This window comes from Mchenga conophoros, linkage group LG1 (assembly GCF_057382185.1).
Source record: "Mchenga conophoros isolate Kocher_MC1m ecotype Shallow Benthic linkage group LG1, M_conophoros_male_GT1.1, whole genome shotgun sequence".
Taxonomy (NCBI): Eukaryota; Metazoa; Chordata; class Actinopteri; order Cichliformes; family Cichlidae; genus Mchenga; species Mchenga conophoros.
In genome coordinates this window covers 12,115,738-12,133,514 of record NC_140526.1, presented here as the reverse complement: position 1 = coordinate 12,133,514, position 17,777 = coordinate 12,115,738, and the positions used below count along the sequence as shown (strand labels likewise).

At 39.9% G+C, this 17,777-nt stretch overlaps 1 protein-coding gene across 1 annotated transcript; it reads left to right on the top strand.

The window, feature by feature from the left end:
- Window positions 1–297: 297 nt before the first annotated feature.
- On the top strand, window positions 298–8,092 carry scamp5b (secretory carrier membrane protein 5b). Its single transcript, XM_085261172.1, has 7 exons — window positions 298–500; window positions 919–981; window positions 1,079–1,198; window positions 3,185–3,341; window positions 4,293–4,394; window positions 6,195–6,312; window positions 6,675–8,092. Exons 2-7 carry the CDS (start codon window positions 975–977, stop codon window positions 6,852–6,854), a joined length of 684 nt encoding a protein of 227 aa, XP_085117298.1. The 5' UTR covers window positions 298–500; window positions 919–974; the 3' UTR covers window positions 6,855–8,092.
- Window positions 8,093–17,777: the final 9,685 nt, after the last annotated feature.

The window sequence follows — 17,777 nt, the reverse complement described above, 5'->3', positions numbered from 1 at the left end:
GAAGGAATTCCCTCTTGTCTTTTTTTTCTTTTCTTAAACAGCGTACAATTATATATATATTTTTAAACATCGCCACTGCTGATGTGATTAGAGGTGTGACCTGATTAGACGTTTCCAGTTCACAATTAATGTCTGCAAGTTGCTTTAGGACAACTGTAAATACTGAGGAGGGTGGTTAACGCCACTTTTGTTTTAGCAGCGTGTTCAGCACCATGGACAGAGAGCCAAACAATGATTGGGTCAACAATACAACGTCAAGGATTAGAGTAATCAGGCCATTGGTCTGAATCAAAGTGACAGCAGATTGAAGCACGGTGATTGGCCGACAGACAGCATAGTTAGGATCGATTCCTGTAGTCATACAGAGCAAAACAAAGTCTTGAAATAGTTTAACAGTTTACCTGTAGATTCCGTCCGATTGGATTTCATCTGTTTAAAGCGAAGGTGAAGCTTCGGTTGTAGAGCACGTTAAAGAGAGGAGCGGCTGCTCTCTGGAGGAGGTAAGCAGATTATGTTTCCTGCCGAATCCGTAATTCCTGGCTCTGCAGTTCAAATACATGTGCAGGGAATGTGTGTTGGAACATTTCATTCGATGAAATGCGGCTTGCTTGTTGATCGTCACTGGGTTTGGGGGCAGATTGCCTGATTTATGTTTCTGTTAAACCGGAAGGACTAAAGTGTTATCAGCACCACTGGGACATGACTGGGAGAGCACACACATTAAATCCCCCGGCAGAATGTCGACGGAGACGTGAATTTGTAACATTCTCCTTCCTCTAAAGTACACTGTGTTTATGTGGCAGCGATGTAGAATCCATTCCTTCACCGGACTTCCTCCGTTGCCAGTGACATGCAGTTGAAACGCATGCAAAGTGCTATACACACTATATTAATCTGAAATGTTTTCTAACTTCACAGGCTGAAAAGTCTGAAAGAGGGATTACTCGAAACAGCAAGCTTTACAGTATTTCCCAATGGCCGGTCAGTAAATAAACTGTGACGAACTGAAGTCAAAATTAAAACATTACTCACCCGGATGTATTTAGTGTTATAACTGGTATTGAACTGTTTATTGCAGAGCCAAATTTCCCCCCACTGCCTGGATTCATTCCTCTCAAGCCGTGTTTCTACCAAGACTTTGAGGAGATCCCTGAACAGCATCGCAGCATGTGCAAGAAAATGTACCATCTGTGGATGCGTAAGTGAATAAAACTGAAGTTATATGTTATATGTTATTTTTTTGATTGTCATGATGCAAAGCTGTCATGAAAATGCAACTCCTATACAAACTTCCGAGCTTATGTTTCAAGAGAGAAACTCTTTTTTTCTACCTTGGCTATAAGAGAAAAACAGAAAAAAATAATTTTCCTGAAGGCCCCATAAAGTGTCTTATCCTCTGTGATCAGCTGATGATAACAACTATGAAACAGAAGGGCAGTGGTTTACAAGGGTCCTTTAGGTCCAAGAAGATTTTTTATGGGCTGTGGCTGTAATGTCCTGACTGGTTTATTTGTTAATGAGTCACAGCACTGACCAGATGGCCTTGGTTTGAGCAGAGCAGTAACAGTAAAATTGTGTTGAACAATCTTTGCCAGGAGCAGTTTCATCAAAGTTTACTGCACTATAAACATGAAGTACAGTGGTGTTTGCGACATTGCTGTACTCTGAAACTTCCTGCCTGTTCATGAATTCATGTAAGAGAACTGAGGGCAGGAGGAAGGGTGCGAAAGAGCTCAAAAATGATGTATCACTGACACAGGAGTCAGTGTCAGAACTGCTATAAGGAGCAGGGCAATACACCAATACGCAGTAAAAAGTATTAAAGGTGAAACAAGATTGTTAATACTTGCAAACAGTTTTGGTCAAATGAGACAAGTTCAGAAGTGAATTTTGTTAGTTGGGGATTTGGCAAAAGGGCCATATTGTGATAGGGGTAAGATGAGAATCAGTAAGTGTTTTAAGTAAAGATAGGGAGGGATTCACCAGTAAAGACTGTGAATATAAACGGTTAAAAAACATAGTTTAACTGTGACATTTTCAAGGGAAAACTGTAAAGAATTTATAATTTTCTTTATCATCATTGCATTATATAAGAAAACAGATTAAGAGAATCCAGAGAAGTTTTTGACCACAAGGGACGAGGCTGAGAATCAGTATGGGAAGGCCTGCAGTTCAGATCTGTCACCCACTGAAAAAAATTGGTGCATTGTGAAACAAAAAATACAATAAAGGAGACCACACATTTTTGAGGAGCTGAAATCTGACATCAGGCAAGATCGTGAAAACATGTAGCTATGAAAGCTACAAGGGTTGGTCTCCGCTGCCTCTCTAACTCATTAAAGAGATTGCTGCTAAAAGAAGAGGTGATGCAACACAGTTGTAAACATGACTCTGTCTTGAAATGTGATACAATAAATTTAAAACAAGTTCTAAAATCAGTATTACAAAAACAAAACCAATCAATTAGTTTCAGCATTTGAGATGATTTTTTGTGTATTGCAGAAAGAAATACATGTTTTAAATGATTTACAAACATTATATTCTTTAAATATTTACCTTTTAGGTGCTATTTTTTAAAGAAAATGTTATAGCAGGAAATATGCATCTGTCACACTGAAGAATTTATAATTGCTCTAAATTTTTTTTTGCGTGCGACTTAAAAAAAAAAAGATAAACATAAGCAGGTATTGAAAGTCCCAATCTGCTCAGATTTTTGCCTTCTGCCATGATGCACACACGGCTTGTTATTTTTGTGCTCGAGTACTTTTTCTTCATTTAATTTGTGAAAATCATTCTAAGCTAACAGGAATTTTGCTGTGCTGTGCATTGGGGAAAGTGTTTTCCAAATAGCTGTCATGTGCCACCTGTGCAGTGCTTCACTTTTTTCTCTTTTTCTTGTAAAGTTTTTCAAAATTTCCCCAAAGACCAACATTTGAAACTGACATAGAGTTCTTGTTTAGTTTAAAAACCAAAACTGGAATGTGAATGCAGAGGCTGAAATGGAGCCAAGTGTTGGTAATAGAAAATGACTTCAGCTAAAAAGTTATTTGTGGCTGTCTCCTCTTTACTTTTCCAAACTGGTCCATAGTTATGCATGTTTATGTATCAGACAGGTGTTTTTTAGGGCTTTTTCTTTTGCATCAATGCTTGATTTGTTGTTGTTGTTGTTGTTGTGTTCTTACAGTTAACAGTGCCACACTTGTTGTGAATCTTTTTGGCTGCTTTGCTTGGATGTTTGGTGGAGGTGGTGTGACAAACTTTGGCATGGCCATCATCTGGGTCCTCATGTTCACTCCTTGCTCATATGTCTGCTGGTTCAGGCCCATCTACAAGGCCTTCAAGTAAGTCAAACATGAAGTAATACAATAATACCAAGCACTGTTTTTAACTATGTTAGTTGGAATGAAGTTGTTGTGTTATGTTTTAGATGTCATAGTATTAAGACCTTTTAAATATTATGTGTTATAGTTTCACACAAAAATAGTTCATGGTTGTTGTTGTTTTTAGCCCAAAATTAAGAGAAGTCTTTGAGATGCAGCTTTAAATGAGAGGTACAGATGTCTTTTCATATAAACAGGAAAAGGACATGAAATTTAACCCCTCTGGGTAAGGACCCAACTCTGACAAGGCAGCTCAAGATCCATCTATGTCACGATTCACAGGGAAAGAAAGAATTTTCCAGTTGTGGATAGCTCCCTGGGTCACTTCAACACACTATTCCATAGAAACAGTTAGCATTTGCAGTACATGAACCTTTCATAAATTGTTTATAAGATGAAAAAATGTATATATACTCTTTCATTTATGAACATGAAAATTGGACATTGTTAAATATGACAGAAAACAAACATAAAACAAACTCACTCTGAGTCTTACATAGATTAAATGCTAACGAAGCTGAATACACATCTAAAATAGTGGTCTGCTCTTGTTTTGTCTTTAAGCTAATTTGTCCTCCATTTTTGTAAAGTGCTGAGTAGCAACAGGGATAAATGTCCCTTCAGGGACAGAAGGACACTCAGAACATTCTCTAACCTTTCGCTGAAGGGTAGTGCAATTTTCATATGCTCTGCTGACATGAATATATTGTCTCATGCGCTGACACACTACATGGCAGCAGCATGTAGTTGCTGACTGGGCTGCCAAGAGAGATGTTGATGTCGAGTAGGGGAAACTGTCTTTGTTTAAAACAGTAGATGATGCAACATGTAGACATACAGTATATAGCACTAAATTTAGCTTCACAGATGTAACTGCTTAATAGTCTTTTTTTTTTTTTGTATTCTTCACAGGAGTGACAGCTCTTTCAACTTCATGATCTTCTTCTTTGTGTTCATGGCTCAAGTTGGGATTAGTGTCATCCAAAGCATAGGCATCCCAGGATGGGGAGTATGGTAAGACTGGGCAGAAGTGTCAGGCACAACTTCACTTACTTTCAAGGTGCAGAGAAGAGTATAACGTCTGAAGAGAATAAAGCTCCAGCAACACTTCTAATATAAATTAATAACTTTATTTTTTGTTTAACATGTTTTGGGTTGTTGGCTTAATGGTAACCCTAACGAAGGTTACAAACCCAAACATGCCTGTCATACTCAAAGAGCAGACGGGACCCAAACGCAGACTTAGAATGCAGTTCGTGAATTTATTTTCAGCAGGGGTGACCAACCTGGGTCAAGACACCTGAATCAAATGATTAGTTCATTACCAGGCTTCTGGAGACTTTCAAGACATGCTGAGGAGGTAATTTAGCCATTTAAATCAGCTGTGTTGGATCAAGGACACATCTAAAACCTGCAGGACACCGGTCCTTTGAGGCCTGGAGTTGGACACCCATGATTTACAGTGATGTGTTACAGTGTCTTTCTGTGGAACCTCCACAGATCCTATGCACAGTATACAAGCCGATGGTCAGATAGATTTCACTGTCTTTAGACTCGATAGCAAAACAGTTCACACTCACACGGAAAAATCCTCTTTGAGGAAAACAGAGAAGACTCCTTGAAAGAAGAGAAACACACAAGGACCCAGCTGATAAACTTACAGAACAGGAGTGAGTATCTACCTCTACTGAAGGAATTTTCTCAGTATTTGAAGGGAGCTGACTGATTACCAGATGAGTAGTAGGTGAGTTGATTACTACAGGTGTGCCAGGCTGGAGGGCGGGGCCTAAGAGGATCACACCTCTGAAAGGTAAGGTGTTGTTACCACACACACACACACACACACACACACACAAACAAACAGAGAGAGAGAGCGCACCAAGGTGGAGAGTGAGAAAGACTGACAGAAGTACCAGGAGGACTGAAGCACTATGACAATGTCGGTCAAACAATATATTGTTTCTGGAGCGTTATCCTCTTCAGAGTCACAGTAAACTATAAACTTATATACTACTACTTATATATGTCATATACTGTATATCTAATTTGTTTACATTTGACTTACAATGTTCAAATTTGGAAAGGCATATTTTTGTGTTTATTAATCTATTCAGATATTTGTTATGAAAATTACAATTATATTTTGTATAGTTAACTGTTCTGACACTAAAACAATTTAAACTTAATTCTAAAACAATAAATGGTATTACACAAATGCCACAGACAGTTTGGCAGACATTTTTACCAGCATACGTGCATGTTTGATCAATTGCTGTGCAAATAAATCTGAACATTAAAATTGGACATTGTTTAATATGTCAAAAAACAAGCACAAAAATTAAACAAACAGTTAATCCCAACAAGTGTGTTTTAGGTGCATAAATAGTTTAAGTTCAGGTTAGTTGAGATGTATTTTTGAAGACTTTGTTGCTTTCATTAACATGACAGTGATGGACCATCAGATATGGCCCTCGTATAACTTTTATGATAGTCCTGTTATTAGATTTTGAGAGGCTGTTAAAGCAATCCTCAAAATGTCACCTTACTCAAGCTGATGATCACAAATTAATATTATGACAGTCTCCATAAAGTTTATAAATGTCACCATGTGCAATTCCATACCCTCATGCATAAGCTATAAAACTTTTAAACTTTATACTAAAGTATTTAAAGTCTACAAAATCATTGCCATTTGACAGCCTGATGTTCAGTGGTAATATGAGTCAGTCCAATAGCAGATTCCTGTAGCGTTAAGATTCTAAAATTAAATCCTCTTTTTTTCATTGCCGTAATGGTCCTTTCTATCTTTTTCAGTGGTTGGTTGGCTACTATCTCCTTTTTCAGCTATAATATTTTGATCGCACTGATCATGCTGGTCCCTACAATCATGTTCACTGCTGTGGCCTGTCTGTCCTTCATTGCACTCACCAGGGTAAGACTTTTACTGGTGCATTACTTCAAGGGAGGAAAGTAGATAGGTATTTCTTATAAAGGCTAATTCTATTAAATTGAATTTTTCAAAAATTATTTATCTGTAGCTTCAAGGCCATGTTCATTCCAGAAATTTGATTAATTTTATTCATTCCTGCAGAGCAGCACTGTTGGGTTTACCACTAAAATGAGAATCCTTTTAAGTATCTACAGCCCTATACAAATGGTTTAGGTCTACAGAATTAAGGATTAGGAAATAAAGTATCTAATCTATGTCAGCATCAACTTAAGTAATTAAACCTACTTTACTTTTAGTCTATAATTGCTTCTTGATAATGACTTGTTATTCCACTTTGAATGCAGATCCATAATTTCTACCGGGGCAGTGGGGCTAGCATGACTAAAGCTCAGGAGGAATGGTCCACTGGAGCCTGGAAGAACCCTCATGTCCAAGCAGCAGCCCAGCAGGCTGCCATGGGTGCTGCAGCTGGAGCAATGCAGGAGCAGTACTCCAGCCCGCAATACAATGAAAACCAGATGTAGAATTTCAAGACAGAAGGTCAAGGACATGAAGTCACAGCAATGCCAAAGGCTGAACAACCAGGCTGTGAAGATCTTAACGATCTCTATTGACAGGGTTGATTCTTAAAAAGCAACTCTTTCTTACACTATGCAAACAAATAGCTCTTAACATATATAGGAAGCTGGAATTTTGCCTTCCTCTATTAAAGGACATGCTAATCATTTGTAGTCTTTTACACGTGTTTCGTATGTGTTTTTACTCTTCAAATGAAAGTAGTTTTCAAGACGTAGTAGCTCCATTCTATGAGTTGGATATTAATATGTCAATCTGCATGTTTTTGTAGCAAGTTTTACAAACGAGGTCAAAAAGGTTATAACCACCTTTGAAGTATTTAAATGAACGTATTATTATACTAATGTACTGTTAGAATGATGAACTATTTAGGAAGTTGCTTCATCTTTTCTTTTTTGACTTAAACCAAAGATCCAGTGTCACTTTGCAACTTTATATTAGATGATGCTACTCTGTAAAATCTAACTAAAACCTCATTAATGCTTCTATGCAGTTCATCGGGGATTGCACTGTAAAATCAAAGGAAGCTGCAGTACTGAATGGTGTATAACTGTTACAGTAAGAAAGAGTATTATTACAAGCCTTCAGGTGGAAATATATTTGGAGGGCCCTCTTTGATGTCCTTGGTGCTTCTTGTTGACATGCTTATTTTCCACCAAAAAGCATCAGATTTACATCACAGGTTTAAATGAGTTGTAATGGTTATTTTACTTTTAGAAAAACAAAAAGCATTAGATATCTGACATGTGTTCTGATCTTCAGTTTGTCTAGAAAAGTCACTGTTTTGTATTGAATGTCAATTTAGGGTGTGCCCATTTGTAAGATGCAAATGTACCATTTGCCAGAGAATCAGCCTCTTGCTGTTTGGCAGGTTGACCACAGAGAGGCGCTGATGGTTTTAGCATGAAATAAAAAGCTCCAACACTTACCAATTACCTTCATTTATCCTTCACAGATTACAGTCTGCACTTATTGTATTGGGTTATTTTGTCATGTGCATGTTTTAGCTGTAAGATTCTTTTTTGTTGTTGTTACATGAATCACACACAAACTTGTATGGCCTGCTGATCAGGCCACATAAGCAGGAGTAGGATACCCCCACAAGCCCAAGAAGTGGAATATGGGATTAAAATATTATTGCTTGAAATCATTCCAGGTACAGTTGCTGGTGAATGGCATGGATTGTCACTCCAAATTCAATGTATTTATTTATTATTTATTTTTTTTAAAGAAGGAAACAAGAGCCCTTAGGAAGCTTCACTGTCAGGTATCATGATGAGCAAGCAAACACATATCCATTTTATGGCTTGTAACAAATTATGTTTCCACTGGAAATATATACTATATATACTGGCATGGTGATACTTTACAATACAAAAAGGATTTTCTTTGGCTGAAGTGAAAGACCAAAGTGCACCAAACTTTACTATATAAATGCAGGCTGTTAACTTTGTTCTAAGATTTTCCTTCCACTGATTGCAAATAGTTTTTCATATTATTATTTTGTGCTTTACTGAAGGAGGTTGCTTTGCAAAAACTCTATTTGTTTCCTGTTTGACTGTTTTCTCATATTTGCCCCATTTAATCAAGACGTTGTACTCAATCATTAAAATGTGATTTTAAATCGTTTCCAATACATTACACACAGCAAATGGTACTGCGGCCACCAGTAGCGGTTTTAGATACGGGCGACACGGGCGGTTGCCCGGGGCGGCATCGTGGTGGGGAGCGGCATCACGGGCATCGGCCAAAAAAAAAAAAAAGCTCCCCCGACGTCAGCCAGCGCATATTGGGAATGGCGTACGCACCGATCGGTTTTCTATCGCCCATTTGCGGGGAGTAACTGCGCCCTTCGTTTGCGAGGTGCGCCTGCTGCTTGCGGCGCAGGGAGGAGAGGGCGGGGCGGAGGGGAATTCTCTGACCGGCTGGAGCAGCACCTAACCATCTCGCAAAATAAAACAAAATAAAAACAAAACAACAAACACGAAAACACCAGACATTATGATACAGACTTATAATTGGCACCGATGTTTTTTCGAAATTCTATAGTGAGCACTCGGTGCACCTGCTTGCTGCCGAAGTCAAAGTAAACTTTATTATCATCTCCGCTACATACAGTCCAGTATATAGAGAGACGAGACGACGAGGCTCCAGTTACAGCAGTGCAAGTAAACAAACAATATATATAAGAAGAGTAAGAAAATAAATATACACTTTAGGACTAGGGGTAAAGGGATCAATAACAATTTAATATTTACAGTTTGATGATTTAAAGTCTCACACACAACCCGTCGAAAGGGGGGCTGCTTCCAAATAGAGCACATTTCATTTATAATGCTGTAAATCCAAGCCCATTATGTATTTATGACTTGAATCCTGGGTTGTGTGAAATCTCAGAAATAAACCCTAGAGACGAAGTGAATCTGTGAACTAAGGTGTAGGTCTGTTAGGTTATGTTGTGGTGATCCTCGGGTTGAGAGATGGGTGTTCATACTGGAGTGCAAAATTAAAACCAATGGAAGATGGACAAGAAAAGTTCAAAGCCATCAGGTCCTCAGTTTAGAAAAAAGAGAAAAGAAGAGGAGGAGAAATGAGCAAAAGATGCAGGTAAGCAGATGTGTCATTGGATAATGGCAGGTCATCCTGAAACAATCAGAATCAGAATACTTTATTAATCCCTAAGGAAATTATGTGGGTTACAGTTGCTCCAAGAAGAAATGGTAAAAATAGTAACAGTAACAGACTAAACTCCAAACAATACAATATGTTACAGATTTTAGTATTAATTAGTCATTGTCAATTGTTGATTTGTCCTGTTCTCATTGCATGACGAATTATGATGGCTGTTTGGTATCCGTTTGCATACTATGCATACTCTCTCTCTCTTCATATGTGTGTCTGTGTACAACCGTTTTATGTTAATGTACAGTCTTTAATATGTTTTGTGTGTCTGGGGGCGCCAGAGGGCGTGTTCGCCCAGGGCGCCAACGCCAAACAGGCTAGGACCGCCACTGGCGGCCACATTTAAACACTGTTAAAATGGCAAATTAAAAAGGAACTTACTTTGCCTGTAGATGGCAGCATTGGCCCTCTGTGGTGGACCACCAGTCACACTGACTGTCCACCAGGGGCACTACATGACCTTTGTTTTTCTTTACAATTAAGTATTTATAAAGTCTGATCCAAAAACATGAAAATGCAGAATTGATATTACTTGCCTACATTGAACTTTGGATTTATTTCTGAACTTACATGCAGCAAATGCAATATCTCCCTAGACAAACTGGTGACCATCCCAGATTCAAAATGCATTTTAAACGGATTTATCTGTGGATGTTGTTGTCCTTTATGGTTTCCCTCTTTTTCCATTTTAAGAGTGATAGAATTACTATGTATATATACAGTGATACAGAAGCCCAAAGGACCCACTGACAGCAACCAGCAAACACTGTAATTGCCATACGCATGGAAATCTCTTGTGACAAGCACTGACAGCAAAGACTTGTGTCTTCAGGTAAACAGGACCGCTTGTCAACTACAGAATATAGTCAGTGATTCATAACAAATCAAGGCTGACGATATGTAGCGCTTTTGTATATTCTGCTTTGCAAATCATACTGCGTGCATCTCAGAATTTCATTTTGCTTACAAAAAAGGAGATCTGACCTAATTGCCAACTGAATAAATAACATAAGTTTATACTGGACATTCAGTTAATGATGCTGAGTAAGAACCACGGGGGTCAAAGTTATCCTGACTTGTAATTCTTATTGTAACAAATTTACTCCAAGATCCTGTACAGGCCGCTGCACTGGCTTGTTTGTGACATTGTGTAGCTAAAACAAAACAAACAAATAAATAATACACTGCTGCACTTTTTTGTCTTCAACTATGTTTCACTGTTTTAAACATTTCTTGGATCCTGGATTAGTGTACATAAACCTCACCATTTTAACAAACATGTGGCATCTTCCTTTATATTTGCTGAAATACGCTCACTGGCCACTCCATTAGATACAACTTGCTAGTACTAGGTTGGATCCTCTCAGGCTTCAGAAGTGCTTTGATTCATCGTGGCATAGATTCAACAAGGTGCTGGAAACATTCCTCAGAGATTATGGTACATATTGACTTGATAGCATCACACAGTTGCTGCAGATTTGTTCCACCACATCCCAATGGTGTTCTGTTGGACTGGTACTAAGCCCAAAAAAAGTCTGCCAAGAAAATATCCCCTACACCATTACACCACCAGCAGGCTAAATCACTGATACAAGGCAGGAAGGGATCCATGCTTTCATGTTGTTTACACCAAATTCAGACCCTATCATCCAATGGGGTGATAGGGTCACAGCTGAAATTGAGAGCAGGTAATGTTTTTTCCAATCTTCTATTGTCCAATTTTGGTGAGCCTGTGCACAGTTTCGTGTTCTTAGTTGACAGGAGTGGTGTGGTCTTCAGCTGCTGTCGCCCATCTGCTTCTGCATACCGTGGTTGTAATGAGTGTAATTTCAGTTACTGTTGCCTTCCCATCAGCTTGAAGCATTCTAGCCAGTCTCCTTTTACGTCTTGTATCCTGACAACTGCTGCTCTTTGAATGTTTTTGCTTTTTTCAGAACATTTGCTGTAAACCCTAAAGATAGTTTGTGCGAACATTTCTTTAGATCACCAGTTTCTGAAATACTCAGACTAGTCAGTCTAGCACCAATCAAAATGCAACATTGAAATTCCCTTTAATTATCTTTCTTTGTCATCTGATGTTCAGTTTGAACTTCAGCAGTTTGTCGTGACCATGTCTAAATGCCTAAATGCAATGATTTGCTATCATGTGACTTACTGTCCTAATAAAGTGGCCACTGAGTGCATTACCTCAGCAGGAACAACCTGTAAACACACTGATAATAGATCCATCCTTTAATTCAATGAACAGCTGATAAGAGGACGATTATGATTTATTTAAATATTCATATCTTTGAGTAATAAGTATCTGCTGAATCTGAAATGTGACTCAAACTGATAATGCTTTCTTTCAACTGAAACTGCTTTAAGTCATCTATGAAAGGCAATGCATTAGATTGCAAATGTATTTGGGTTTCACAAGGAAAGATGTGTTGTAGTTCAAACATCATAAAAGTTTAAAACCTAGTTTTGTAATTGGAAAAAGTAAAGAAAACCACAACTGAGTTAATTGCAAAACTAATACCACATTTACACACAAAGTTTACTGTTAAGCACCTCTTCCTTGTCATTAGTCATGCCAACAGTGGAGAACAGAAGGGTTGTGTGAAAGAACAAAGTAAGGTGCATATAAATGGCATAGTATGACAGTGCACAGTGGGTCTTTGTGTTTAATTTCTCAGAGATAGAGTGCCCTTTCATGCTCTTAAATACACTAATACACACACACACTCTCATTCACACACACTACTGACTGGACAAAGTTGTACTGGCATGGGTCTATGCAAACACATAGGCATGCATTTATGCTTGTGTTTCAGACACAGATGTGCACGTGGAATCCAAACACCCAACATTTTTTTTATAACTGTTCCCTGATGTTCATAGACTTAAGCAGAAATTTGGGTAAAATGTGAATGTTCATGCAATGAAAAAGGCGTTCTCGTCTATCTGTGACCTGCAAATACAGCTCATGGCAAGAATTACACAGAAAATGTTCAAATTGAATTTAACAAATGACCTAAAGAAAGAGTCAGTCAGCGTGTGGGAGTGAGTCGTTTAACTCTGCCCCTGTGAGTGTGCATCTGTAGCCTGCAAATTGGGCAGCTAATGATCATGCTGGCTTAAAATAGAATCAGAAATAAAATGAAGTAAATAATAATTATGCTCGTAATTATTTGAAAAATTTCCATTTGCCTCTCTGTTAAGTGGTTGCTGTTAATGATAGCCCTTAGATCTGGTGACCCAAAAGAAACCACTGGCTTTGTGCGTTGAATGATCTCTTTGCAAGATGCCATTATCACACTAACAGCAACTAAAATCAAACGAGTTCACTGAAATCATCAAAGGTTGCTCTGACTTGAAGTAGGAATCAGCCTTTTATCTTTAATTTAAAACAAAAGCTGAAATTGAAAAGTTGAACGTGGAAATGATGATTGGGATACAGAAAGGTTGTTTATGATTTTCTAGCTTTAATCATAAAAATAGCATAGACTAAAGTAGCATCCTTTGTGTCTAATGTAAACATAACTCACACTAAAGTCTGGTCAAGGCTAGGTTTTTTTTTTTAACATTTAGTTCCCCCCCTTAGCCATACTAAAGGCTATAGATATTTTGTAAACGTCATACTATTCCCTAAAGCAAAGTGACAGGTTGTTCATCTTTTGAAATACAACAGGGGTGTAGTCGCAGCTAGATTTTCTTCTGATAAAAAATAAAATAAACACATTTTTACCTCCCAAAAATATTGGCATCATTTAGAATAAATCCCAAACTAGATCATCTTTACATGTGCATGATGAGAAAAACCAGAGCCAGTTACTAAGGAGGGGTCACCCAGCTGTCTGGAGTGGGGCCATTTCAGTCATCTACAGCGAGGAAGTGCTGCTGCCACCAGGCTGTGAAATCACCGATCTGATGATGGGAGTCGCCCCCTTGACAATGCAGGGAACAGTGACGGTGGACATTGGAGAATGAGTCTGGTGAAATATGGGCCTGTCATAAAGCAGAAAGGCTGAGCAGAGCGGTGCAGGGCCGTCGCTCTCCGTGGCTGACTTCATCATTGACACTCCCTGTGGAGCCAGTAGATGGGTGGGTTTTTTTGCTGGGAGATTGGGGGGACCTGATTGAGGCTGGAAGCCTATCATCCCTATGCAACATCTCCCTATTTGTTCCAAATGCTTAGGACCTTAAACCCAAATATCAAAACTTCAATTTCTGCCTTTCAAGGAAAAAAAACATAATGAAAATTTATTGCCCTGTTGTTGTAACCATGAAGTCTCCCAGGGATGCTGGAGAAACTGTCCATTTGCATACCCCTTAAAATTGATGAGTGAGGAAATTGAGGGAACTAAGTTGTAAGAAAGACTGCTTATGTTTGCAGCAGACACCAAAGACAAGCCAGATGTTTCATTGATGATGCAGGCAGTATTTAAACTGTCAGCCAGTACACTCGAGTGTGTCTTGTGCCTATGACACAAGCTTCTTCATTGTCTCATATAATGCCCAACGCTTTCAATGTGGTGTATTAACACAAGAAGTGAAATGTTTGTTAACTCAGATATATATGGTGGAGTCAGCTCTGTGTGCAGGATGAGCTATTATCAAAACAAATGAGCCAGCAACTGCAGCTGCATGTAAATCAGAGCAGTTTTTCCCTTACTATTCAAAAGTGTTGAGCCATTCACTATCTCCCAGCCAGTGGTTTCTCACCTGCCTCTTTTCCTGCTTTACAAAGCCAGCCTTTCCTCGTACCTTTCCCATCCAGCAATGTGTTTATCCCTACGGAAATGAAGATTTCTTCACATCTTTATTCATTTAATTAGGTTGCAAAGCAGGACTAGAGCCAGAAGATGAATTACCTGTGGCCTTGATATTTTGCCACAGAATCTCTACACAGTAGGCTCTGCAGAAATTAGACCTCAAGTCTGGAGGTGGGCTTTTTGGCAATGTCGACTCACAGACTAGCCTCTATTCTCTGTTTTCACTAAATTCAATTAACCCTGCATAAGCCAGCTGTATTGAAGAATGGAGGTCTAAAGTCATGCATTTTACCTATGTATCATTTTAAGGCAGCTGGTCAAATTAGGGTGGAGTAATCTGACTTGTTCAAGATTGGAATGTAGTGTGTAGGGCCAAGAAAGTGATTTAATAATCGTCTACAAACTGTATATTTATGTTATGCGTTGCATTCCATCGAAACTTAAACCCCCGAACATTCAGCATCCAGATTGTGATGGCCAACCACACTAAAACTAAAAGTCTGATTGAGCACAAATAGCAAATGTAATCTAAGCACAAAGCAGTCTGTGGTGATATGACTTTGATATGAACTGATGTGCACAATGGCTGTGGCCAAAATGGGATAGGTAGGTTAGGCAAATTAGTGAAGCTATGTTGTCATCTTGTCAACACTCAGTGTCACTGTACAGTGTCACTGTAAACCTATAATTATGCACTGCATGAGCAAGATAAATGTCAGCTCAACTACACTATCTGGTTAAGAGGGAAGGAAAAGTGGAAAAAGAGGATGGAAGACTAAACAAGCAATGTGGGGTAAATGAGGAAAAATGTAACAGCAGTTTTCAGCTTTTCACCTCTACCACTTCCTGTTTGATTATATTGCGATCACCACTTAACAAAGATGCCAATGGCTGTTGGAAAAAGATAAAATAGTCTCCGTAGGAGATGGTCAGAAATATTTCATCACAACCTCTACAATCTGGCAGTATTCATCACAGATTGACTCCTCTTGATGCAGTCAGTACAAATGTAATGTCCCACTTATACTCTTGCTTTACTGTTTATACCGCAAATTGAACCAATGTACACTAACGATATAAAGCCCTCATTTTGGTTTTTTTGGGGTTTTTTTTTGCCTGTCCCGTTTGGCTCTTTTGCCATCAGAATTATTGTCTAAAGGCAAAGAAAGATGCCCAACGGATTTACTTTACCAAATTGACCATCCCAGCCTTGCCATAATGGTCCATTTGATTCACCTTTTATTGTTTATTTTATTTTCACTTACTGAATACGGGACAGACTTGACTGGGGGAAAGAAGGGGAGAAAGAAAGAGGGAAAGAGAAACAGCTGAGAAGAGGGACGGGGGAGAAGGGCAAAAGACAAAAACCAACAGAATGGGCAGAAAAAAAAAGAGAAAAAAAATGCATATATCAATCACCTGCTGAGAAAGAAAAAAGAAAACAAGCAGAAGAGAACAAGAGTAATAGAATAAACAACATCACAATGATATATGGGAATATGACAGTAAATACTAAATATTAAACATTATTGTGCAGCACATAAGATCAACAGAACACAGTGTGCTTTGAGGTAGGAGCCAAAAAGGGTGTAGTTTGTGGGTGTGATCACCCGTGAGCATGGACGCGCTTGTTTTTTTTTTTGTTTTTTTTTTAAAAGGGTCCTTCATGTAATGATCTGCTAGAGGGTGTGGGGGGGGGGGGGCACAGCCCGTCCTCCAGGGCATGAAGCAGGTATGGAGGAGATCAAAACTCCAGACATCCAGAGGCCCTCAGAACACAAGAGACCAAGGAAGACCAACAGAGGGGCAGCCGCGCCACTGTCCCAGAAAGAGCTGAGGAGAGTCCCAGATGAGGGCTCACTCAGCAGCCGCGGAGCAGAAGCCAGGGGGAGTTGCAGTGACGCGCCCGTGAGCTCCGCCGGCAGCCAGCCGTGCCTGAGTGACCGAGCCCCAGGCCGAGAGGCCGGGGGCACCCCACCTCCGAAGTGGCCCGAGCGAGCCCCAGGCTCCAGGCCCCGATAAGCGGCCGCCAAGGAGTGAGCCGGTGTGTACCTGGACGCCCATCCCCAGACACAAAGAACCACCAACGCACCGATGTCTGAGGGAGTCCGCCACTGGCAGGGGAAGTGGTGGTAGGGGGAGATAGGCCTCCAAACCTTGGAGGGCCTGAGATGTCCCCAGAGAGGTGGCGCCTGACACCCAACCTGACATATAGACACAGACATACAGGCACACACATATACAAACATCCATTCCCACCCTCATGCTCTCATATGCACTTACTCCACACTCAACCAACGTGGAGACAGACATAAAGAGACGCTGTACACACAATCACACTCCCCAAGCTTACTCTACAAACCGGGTCTAGGTACCCTTGCCCCTGGAGGGGGGAACTGCACCCAGACCCAGGTGGTGTTACCCTTTTCCCTGCGGTGGGGGGAGGCAGACCGCCCCGACTCCGCAGCAGCAGGGAGGCCCCACACTCCAGACCGCAGTCGGACGGCCAACTCCTCCTCCTAGCCCCCCCGCTCCAGCAGGTCGCAGAGAATGGGGGTGAGAGAAGACTCCAAACCTCCCTCCACCCGCTCATTGTAGTGTTGATGCATGTGTGTTCTAAGGTGCATTTAAAACCCAGGAGGGCATGGAGCTACCTGCCAGAGAGCAGCAGGTAAGCCCTCATTTTGTAACGATCGACAGCTTCAAAATCCTGGAAAAGGTGTTTCCGAGTGCTTTTAATCTTACGTCCATGAATTCTAGTTCTGCAGGGGTTTTGTGTATTCAATGACGTCTGCTACTATGCTGGAAGATCTAATCAGTTCTGCTTCACTTCACTCGATCTGTTTCCTCAATTAGGTTGCAAGCTTGCAGCTGCTTTACATAGGTTTTCTGGTAAAGTAAATGTGGCTTGTTGTAAGGGGAAATATTTGTTTGGGGGGGAGGGTGTTAGCGCTCTCTCTCTAGATCTTCTGCTTAGTGACTATCAGACATAACATTTTGCTGCTCAAAGCAGAGTATTTACATATATAATGGATTTGCTCTCATCGTGTTGCAGCTTGATCTGTGTGAGTTCTACAGAATTGCTCCCATTTTTCAGGATACCATCTTGCCACCTGATCTTTTAATCAGGTGCTAGCATGCTTGCAGAATTCATGCAGTGAACAAGAATATATAAACAGCATCCAGCAGAAGGTAAAAGATGCCTGTTACATTAGATAATGTGTTATTAATGAAGCGCTTTTAAAATCTTTTATGCTGTTTGAATTTCCATTGGAAGGAGACTCTAGAGCAGAATATTTAATGCCACACATGCTATCTTACCATAGGCACCTTGGATCAAGAAGAGCAAAATACTTCTCATCCCGTCTGGTGATAAGTATGATCTGATTTCACAATCACTGTATAATCTAACAGGCCTATCTGACCATTTTA